Source organism: Cyprinodon variegatus, unplaced genomic scaffold (genome assembly GCF_000732505.1).
Source record: "Cyprinodon variegatus isolate N-32 unplaced genomic scaffold, C_variegatus-1.0 Scaffold367, whole genome shotgun sequence".
NCBI classification, from domain to species: domain Eukaryota; kingdom Metazoa; phylum Chordata; class Actinopteri; order Cyprinodontiformes; family Cyprinodontidae; genus Cyprinodon; species Cyprinodon variegatus.
Genome location: NW_015150820.1, coordinates 9,601 through 19,710, shown reverse-complemented (window position 1 = coordinate 19,710; position 10,110 = coordinate 9,601). Strand labels below are relative to the sequence as shown.

The 10,110-nt window shown below is 36.9% G+C and overlaps 2 protein-coding genes across 2 annotated transcripts; both read right to left on the bottom strand.

The window, feature by feature from the left end:
• Positions 1-1,522: 1,522 nt before the first annotated feature.
• Positions 1,523-2,527, bottom strand: LOC107092088 (olfactory receptor 52B2-like). The gene has a single exon (XM_015386376.1). It carries the CDS (start codon positions 2,525-2,527, stop codon positions 1,589-1,591), a length of 939 nt encoding a protein of 312 aa, XP_015241862.1. The 3' UTR covers positions 1,523-1,588.
• Positions 2,528-5,602: 3,075 nt separating this feature from the next.
• On the bottom strand, positions 5,603-6,607 carry LOC107092087 (olfactory receptor 52B2-like). The gene has a single exon (XM_015386375.1). The coding sequence runs from the start codon at positions 6,605-6,607 to the stop codon at positions 5,669-5,671; it is 939 nt and encodes a 312-aa protein (XP_015241861.1). The 3' UTR covers positions 5,603-5,668.
• Between the last annotated feature and the right edge of the window lie 3,503 nt (positions 6,608-10,110).

Here is a 10,110-nt window from a genome sequence, read left to right as displayed (position 1 = left end):
TTCCGATACACTGTCATCAGCTTGGCCCCAGACAGAACAAAGTTAGAGAAAAGGAGACTCTAAAAGCTGGTTACAAGGGCAAGCTCTATTCTAGCTGCCCACTATATTTTAGCTAAGCTAACTTTTAGCATCTCTTACACACTCCGCTAGACAGTTGCAGAGCTGAGCAGCTCCTTCAGTGGTTAACTGAGACTCAGTGCTGGAAAGAAAGCTACCTGAGTTCTTTCATCCACAGTGCTCTCACTTTCCAAATCTACTGTAATAACATGCACTCTAACCTCTTTTTTGAAAGTGCTGCAATCGTTACTTCTGCACTATCACTTCTAGTAATAATCTTTCTTTCTACTTTCTTGCATTGGCAAGTACATGGATTATCATCTTCCTCTTCCACTTATCCGGGACAAGCTCATGGGGGCAGCAGTTTTAGCAAAGACTTCCATCTCCCCAGACACCTCCCCCTGCCCTTCTAAAGAATTATATTATATTATATTGTATTGGATTGGATTGTATTGGATTGGATTGGATTGGATTGGATTGGATTGGATTGGATTGGATTGGATTGAATTGGATTGGATTGGATTATATTATATTATATTGCTGGTGAAGATTATCAGTCATCTAGGTCATAGTCATTCCAAAAAAGTTAAAAAAATAAAAAACAATCCACTGGACTTTGTTTCCAAATTTGAAAACATTTTGCTTCCCGTGCAGGAAGCTTTTTCCATTCAAAATGTCAAAAATAGCATTGCGTTCAAGGCTTTATAGAGTGGACCAAACCAAAGCCTTGTTTTATATATTGTATATATTGCACTTTTATTGGACATTTGGCTACCATGCCCTCAGTTAAGACACTTTATATTTATGCTCTTTTATATTTTTATTTGTAAAATATAAACCATCATGCAAAGTAATCTCCACAGCATCAATGAAATGTATTATTATTATTTTTTTTATTAAAAGAAATATTACAGGTAAGAAAAAAAATAACATTTTAACTTGCAATAAAATTAAGTTGTAAAAGATCAGGACAAAGATATTTTATTCATAATGACTACAATTATTATTGCTACTTTACAGTAAAAACACACAAACAATGTAGCATTATATCCACTTTTTACATAAAATAAAGTCAAATACATTTGCTTTAATATTTGGTGCTTTGGACTAAATATTTTTAAGTCAGCAATCAGTCTCAAAAGTCATGCAAATAAAGAATCTTTCATTTTCACAAAGACAATCAGTTAAAAAGAAAAAGGAAAACATTTAGAGGTGGGGATTTGTTCAGTGTATAAGATTTGTACATCACTTTTCCTGCTATGTGTTTATTTATTTACTCAAATTTACTTATATTCAGAGCATCATTTGAATAGGTCATGTAGGCTGATATAAACTCTGGTGGGCTTTGAAAATATAAAGGAAAAGGAAAAAAGAAAGAAATGACTGTCCATACTAAGTATCGGAATAATTACAACAACAACAAAAAAACAACAAAAAAGAAATCTTACCATAAGATCCAGGAGGCTCTCAGACAAAACGAAAAAGTGTCACAGAGAGAATACTTTGACCATAATAACATCAAGAACTTGAGTCACTTTGTTGATCCCATATGCCTTTTTAGAAACATCATTATACTTTCCTTTAGTTCCTTTGTTTTAAGTCCATATATTATTGGATCCAAGAATGGTGGAAAAATCAAAATAGACACCCCAAAAGCCCTTCTGAGAAAAGGGGACACATTCTGAAAGCGATGTGAAAAGATTGTAAAGGTAGTATTAATTTGCAGGACCAAATAAACAACTAAATGAGTCCCACATGTTTGAATCGCTTTTTTCTTGGCATCAGCATTATTAGTCATAACACATGTACGCAAAATCATTGCATATGTGTAGACTATTGTTAATAATGAACCTACCATTAAGATGATTGACAGAAATACTCCATAAATGTTGCTCACTGTGATGTCCCCGCAGGCTAGTTTTAAAAAGGAGGGATTGTTACAGTACATATCTACTATATTTGTCCGGCAGAGCTTTACCCTCAAAGTTAAAGCAAACAATGCGGCTATACTCAAGAAATCTAAAATCCAAATAAACAAAATTATTTTAATTATGATATTTGAAGTCATAATAGTATTATACTTTAGGGGGTGACATATTGCTATGTATCTATCATATGCCATAGCGTTTAAGATCAGAATGTTTCCAGTACCATACAAATGAATAAGAAATGCTTGAGTTATACATGCAGGAGGCGATATCATTCTGTTTTGAGTCAAAATGCTGAAAACAAGGTGAGGAAAAAAACCTGATGCACCTAAAATGTCACTAATGGGGAGATTAACAAGCAGGAGAAACATAGGTCTATGTAGCCTTTTAGTCACAACAATTGTTAGTATTAGCAATGAATTGCAAAATACAATTATAAGATATGTAAGTGTACCAAATACAAATGCTGGATAAATATTTGTAGAAGGTAAGCCTAGTGTTGGCAGTATAAAAAAATGTACAGAGGAAGAATTAGCAGCCATATTTGTTGTTATTTTTTCTTCTGGTAGCTCCGCTGTTAAAAGGTTTTGCAGCCTTTTTCTTTCCAGCTATATGTGACGTCTCAACCTGAAAGAAACATTATTTTATAAACCTGCAACAGGGAAATGTTTAACATCTGCGAGTTCTTACCTTTTGCAGTCTGCTTTCTTATCCATATTGTCATGTACAAATCTTTTGTCCTTTATATACCATAAGCCACAAATGACCCATGAGACAGTATGCGTTTAGTCACAGAGACATGTATTGCTTAAAGATATATCAGGTACAGATGCATAAATGAAATTGTGACAGTACAATACAATGAAGTTTACATTACTTTTAAATCATTAAAAAAATTTACACACACACACAGAGGACATAGCATTTCAACTTGTCAAGGGGATACTTAAACATGTGACAGTACAATATTACCTTCTTTTTGGCAATTAGTTTTTTAAAGGCTTCACTCATTTATTTGTGATTTTTTTATGACCTTTAACATCCAATATTTGCTTTACTCGTTGCTTTAAGGCAATTTAATAAATTACCAGTTGCTTCAAGTTGGAAAATAGTATTTGCCAAAAGTATTTGCTCACCCATCCAAATTATTGGAATCAGGTGTTCCAATCACTTCCATGGCCACAGGTNTTTACAGTTCACTAGATCATACAGTCAAATTGATTCAAAGTTTTTTATCTAAGGAAAACCAGTTGATTGCATTGACTCATTGACTCATATGCAATCCTTCACACTAGGCATGGTTGAAGCAACAGTGGAGAGGAAAAACTCCCTTTTAACAAGAAGAAACATCCAGCAGAACCAGGCTCAGTGTGAGCGGTAATCTGCTGAGGCCGACTGGGGTTCAAGGAGACAGAAGCAGAGAAAGGAGATGTGAAAAAGCTAACTAGCTAGCTAATAGTTACAGTATTCTACTATTTTTGACCCAGTCTTATTCATAGTATTACACTTTTTTTCCTGTAAAAATTCCCATGGATTATCGGAATAATTTGGAATAATTCCCATGGATTATCAAACACTAAAATGATGTTTGCATTTAAGCGGCAGAGTGGCTGCCTAGTGGTTAGGGCATTGCGCTTGGAATCCAGACCTTATTTTTTATTTAATTTTTTTTTTATTTATCTTATTCTATTTTTTATTTTTTTTATCCAGACCTTCTGAGTTCGAGCCCCACTCCCGCAGACTGCCTCTCTGGGTTCCTGAGCAAAGACCCTTAATCCCACACTGCTCCAATTGCACTGCACATTGGCAGCCCACTGCTCCAAGGGGATTGGTTAAATGTAGAGGGTACATTTCATTGCTCTGTACTTGTAACAGTGTAATGACAATAAAAAGCTGGAAAAAAAGAAGTGTTTTCTGATTGACTTATTGCACCTGATTGTTTAAATATGAGAAGAACAAGTTCTTTGAGACTTTGGTGTCCACCTGTAAATGAACACAAGTAAGGGAGATGGGAGTCGATAAGTAGCTTGGTTTTCTCCTCACCAATAAACTGAACTGGTCCCATAAAACTCTATAGAAGAGCTAGAGTGGCCATTTCCGATACACTGTCATCAGCTTGGCCCCAGACAGAACAAAGTTAGAGAAAAGGAGACTCTAAAAGCTGGTTACAAGGGCAAGCTCTATTCTAGCTGCCCACTATATTTTAGCTAAGCTAACTTTTAGCATCTCTTACACACTCCGCTAGACAGTTGCAGAGCTGAGCAGCTCCTTCAGTGGTTAACTGAGACTCAGTGCTGGAAAGAAAGCTACCTGAGTTCTTTCATCCACAGTGCTCTCACTTTCCAAATCTACTGTAATAACATGCACTCTAACCTCTTTTTTGAAAGTGCTGCAATCGTTACTTCTGCACTATCACTTCTAGTAATAATCTTTCTTTCTACTTTCTTGCATTGGCAAGTACATGGATTATCATCTTCCTCTTCCACTTATCCGGGACAAGCTCATGGGGGCAGCAGTTTTAGCAAAGACTTCCATCTCCCCAGACACCTCCCCCTGCCCTTCTAAAGAATTATATTATATTATATTGTATTGGATTGGATTGTATTGGATTGGATTGGATTGGATTGGATTGGATTGGATTGGATTGGATTGGATTGAATTGGATTGGATTGGATTATATTATATTATATTGCTGGTGAAGATTATCAGTCATCTAGGTCATAGTCATTCCAAAAAAGTTAAAAAAATAAAAAACAATCCACTGGACTTTGTTTCCAAATTTGAAAACATTTTGCTTCCCGTGCAGGAAGCTTTTTCCATTCAAAATGTCAAAAATAGCATTGCGTTCAAGGCTTTATAGAGTGGACCAAACCAAAGCCTTGTTTTATATATTGTATATATTGCACTTTTATTGGACATTTGGCTACCATGCCCTCAGTTAAGACACTTTATATTTATGCTCTTTTATATTTTTATTTGTAAAATATAAACCATCATGCAAAGTAATCTCCACAGCATCAATGAAATGTATTATTATTATTTTTTTTATTAAAAGAAATATTACAGGTAAGAAAAAAAATAACATTTTAACTTGCAATAAAATTAAGTTGTAAAAGATCAGGACAAAGATATTTTATTCATAATGACTACAATTATTATTGCTACTTTACAGTAAAAACACACAAACAATGTAGCATTATATCCACTTTTTACATAAAATAAAGTCAAATACATTTGCTTTAATATTTGGTGCTTTGGACTAAATATTTTTAAGTCAGCAATCAGTCTCAAAAGTCATGCAAATAAAGAATCTTTCATTTTCACAAAGACAATCAGTTAAAAAGAAAAAGGAAAACATTTAGAGGTGGGGATTTGTTCAGTGTATAAGATTTGTACATCACTTTTCCTGCTATGTGTTTATTTATTTACTCAAATTTACTTATATTCAGAGCATCATTTGAATAGGTCATGTAGGCTGATATAAACTCTGGTGGGCTTTGAAAATATAAAGGAAAAGGAAAAAAGAAAGAAATGACTGTCCATACTAAGTATCGGAATAATTACAACAACAACAAAAAAACAACAAAAAAGAAATCTTACCATAAGATCCAGGAGGCTCTCAGACAAAACGAAAAAGTGTCACAGAGAGAATACTTTGACCATAATAACATCAAGAACTTGAGTCACTTTGTTGATCCCATATGCCTTTTTAGAAACATCATTATACTTTCCTTTAGTTCCTTTGTTTTAAGTCCATATATTATTGGATCCAAGAATGGTGGAAAAATCAAAATAGACACCCCAAAAGCCCTTCTGAGAAAAGGGGACACATTCTGAAAGCGATGTGAAAAGATTGTAAAGGTAGTATTAATTTGCAGGACCAAATAAACAACTAAATGAGTCCCACATGTTTGAATCGCTTTTTTCTTGGCATCAGCATTATTAGTCATAACACATGTACGCAAAATCATTGCATATGTGTAGACTATTGTTAATAATGAACCTACCATTAAGATGATTGACAGAAATACTCCATAAATGTTGCTCACTGTGATGTCCCCACAGGCTAGTTTTAAAAAGGAGGGATTGTTACAGTACATATCTACTATATTTGTCCGGCAGAGCTTTAACCTCAAAGTTAAAGCAAACAATGCGACTATACTCAAGAAATCTAAAATCCAAATAAACAAAATTATTTTAATTACGATATTTGAAGTCATAATAGTATTATACTTTAGTGGGTGACATATTGCTATGTATCTATCATATGCCATAGCGTTTAAGACCAGAATGTTTCCAGTACCATACAAATGAATAAGAAATGCTTGAGTTATACATGCAGGAGGCGATATCATTCTGTTTTGAGTCAAAATGCTGAAAACAAGGTGAGGAAAAAAACCTGATGCACCTAAAATGTCACTAATGGGGAGATTAACAAGCAGGAGAAACATAGGTCTATGTAGCCTTTTAGTCACAACAATTGTTAGTATTAGCAATGAATTGCAAAATACAATTATAAGATATGTAAGTGTACCAAATACAAATGCTGGATAAATATTTGTAGAAGGTAAGCCTAGTGTTGGCAGTATAAAAAAATGTACAGAGGAAGAATTAGCAGCCATATTTGTTGTTATTTTTTCTTCTGGTAGCTCCGCTGTTAAAAGGTTTTGCAGCCTTTTTCTTTCCAGCTATATGTGACGTCTCAACCTGAAAGAAACATTATTTTATAAACCTGCAACAGGGAAATGTTTAACATCTGCGAGTTCTTACCTTTTGCAGTCTGCTTTCTTATCCATATTGTCATGTACAAATCTTTTGTCCTTTATATACCATAAGCCACAAATGACCCATGAGACAGTATGCGTTTAGTCACAGAGACATGTATTGCTTAAAGGTATATCAGGTACAGATGCATAAATGCAATTGTGACAGTACAATACAATGAAGTTTACATTACTTTTAAATCATTAAAAAAATTTACACACACACACAGAGGACATAGCATTTCAACTTGTCAAGGGGATACTTAAACATGTGACAGTACAATATTACCTTCTTTTTGGCAATTAGTTTTTTAAAGGCTTCACTCATTTATTTGTGATTTTTTTATGACCTTTAACATCCAATATTTGCTTTACTCGTTGCTTTAAGGCAATTTAATAAATTACCAGTTGCTTCAAGTTGGAAAATATACCTTAGTTGCAACAACCAGTCAAAGCTGTCAGGACTCTGTTTTTGTGTTTCTGTGTTTGTCTCCCTTCATCCACCAGGAGGCGCTTGGTTTTGGTCCGCCTCCTCACACACCTGCTGATGGTTTCCTCGTTAAATGGAGTGTTCTTAAGCTGCTGACTGCCACTACTTAGACGCCAGAGTGTTGCCAGTGTTTGGTACTCTAGCCAAGCTGAGTTTTGCTGAGTAAAGCTGAGTTTTTGTCAACCTGAATTTTACTTTGTTTTTGTCTTTGCCTCTTGGCAGGAAGTCATCCTGCAAACTGGATTTCTTGGACCTTCACTCCCTGGAAGGATCAACTGAGCTTTAAACTGAGCTGGGGTTCAAACGGGAGGTTTGGATCCACTTTCCCCAAGAGATTGTTTGAGCTTCACACTGAGAAATTGATTATTCTCCACTACGACCCGTTCAAGTACCGAAGGAAATCAGAGTGGCAGTCAGTTTCTCCGTTCACCAACAATCAACCGCATTTTGGGTCAACCCTGTTCCGCCCTCCACTGAATCATACAAACTCTGGAACCATGGCACACAGACAGGAGTCAAGGATTCAACAACTTCTCTGGAAATGTGAGTCGGCAACCTAATCCTCTTCTCCAAGTTAAAAAGTCAAATTCCCCACTGAGCCTGAAATAACCGCAGTGTCTTCTTTACAGTACCGGTTGAGCAGTGTTCAGAGCAACACTCCCTCTGTTTCACTTCAATTAAAACCCGTTAAACCTTTTCCCTGGTCTCTCTGTTCGGTTTTCTGCATTTGGGTCTGAACTTTGTAACACCATGACAAAAGCATACGATATATTTGAGGCACATGCTTTATACCTGCATGGAAACAAGGAATTCATTAAAAACCCTTTGCTTTTCTATGCTAAAAAGCCTCTTAGTGCAATATACAAACCTGATGATGGCTGGCTGTGCTTTAAAAGTTCACTTTAAAGCTATCTGACTATTCACAAAATGCTTAGAGAATAAAATCGTTCAGTAAACTATCCATCCATTTTCTCTCACGCTTATTCCAAGCAGGGTCCAGAGGAGTGCTGGTGTCTATCTCCAGCTGTCTACGGGGGACAGACGGAGTCCACCCTGGACAGGTCGCCAGTTTATCACAGGGTAACACAGAGACAAACAGGTCAAACAACCATTCACACACACACTCACACCTAAGGACAACTTTAGAGAAACCAACTGACCCAACAGCCATGTTTTATGACTGTGGGAGGAAGCTGGTGTAGGTACCAAATCTGCTCATAGGTCCTGCACATACCAGTGACGTTATACTACATGATTGGCTGAACGTTGCCACATGATGTAAAACGTTGTGGTTACCTAGACAATGATAATAGCATCACGCAGCGTCCATGTGCTGAGTCAGGAGTATCTGTAACATTAGCGTATCTAATGATCAATAAAATTTTACCTGATCGATAGCAGAACTGAATAAAATCTGTTTATGGTGAACAAAGTAACTGCAAGACCATGATATAAATGGGGAGATCTGGGTAGCACTGCGGCTAGCTATGCACAGTAGCTAACAGGTTAGCCTGTTTTAGCTTAGTCAGTTAGCCATATTAAGATACATTACTTTAACTTTGTGCCAACAACAACCGTTAGTTTTAATGCAATAACTGTTTTCTTTATTCATTTTTTAAGATGTCCCATTTGTCCTCCACTGCCCTCAGGTCTTATTAAAAGAATAACGAATAAGCTAAGATTTTTTTGTCACCTTGTTAAATGGCAGAGCTCCTTCAAGACTGACAATGATTGCTTTCTACTTTTGGCTACTTTAGATCGGCAATAAAATGTAAAATAATAGCAAATATAGGTAATAATATGCTGAAAATCCAAAAGAGATATGATCTTTAAGAAACAGATGCAATAAGGTTTGTCCAAGAGGAGTTGCTATATGTTGACGTTATAAGAAGGGACAGGGCCCCGAGCAGTTCTGGTACCTACACCGGACTACCCAGAGAGAACCCACAGGAGACCATACAAACTCCACGCAGAAAGACCCCGGGCCGGGAAATTTAACTCAGAACCTTCTTGCTGAAAGCCGCTAGTGCTACCCAATGCGCTACTGAGCATTCCACAGTGACCACAGCCACCTCAACGACCTGTTCCCTCTGAGCATGCTTCGGTGGCGCAGTGGTTGGCATCACAACCTATGTACGTAGGCCTTGCTCCTTTACGTGGCTATCCCAGGTTTGGATCTGGCCTGTGGTCCTTTGCTGCATGTCTCTTCCCCTCTCTCACACCCCCTTTCCTGTCAGCTTGAAAAAACAAGCTCTACACCTCTCTCACACCCCCTTTCCTGTCTACTTTTGAAAAAACAAGCTACTAGTGCCATAAAACTCAAAAAATAAATTAAATAAACGACCTATCTCCTTTATGTGTAGTTGGCTAGCACGTTGCCTTTGCTTTCTGATTGATTTGTGTGATTAACAGATCAAAGATAGGAATGATAAAAAGTTGGCCTCTCCAGAGCACAAACAAAACCCCTAATGAAGTAAACACTTTCCATTTCGGGGCAGGCATAGGCCACACTTGCCACCAGGACTGGCACAGTTGCCCTGCAATAAAAAGATTCTGGGTTTGATTCCTGGCCCAGGCATGGAGGTTACATGTTGTCCACTTCTCTTCTCTCCAGCCTTCCAAACACATGACTGTTAGGTTAACTAACATATCTAAAAAGTCCGGTGTGAGTTTGTGTGTGTGTGGTCTGCTTTGTTGCACTGTGACACAGACTGATGACCTGTACCAGGTGTACCCTGCTTCTTGCCCATATACTGCCAGAGATAGGCAGATGAGCCCGCTTATTCCTGATGGAATAAGAGAAGATGGATGGATGGATGGATGGATGGATGGATGGATGGATGGATGGATGGATGGATGGATGGATGGATGG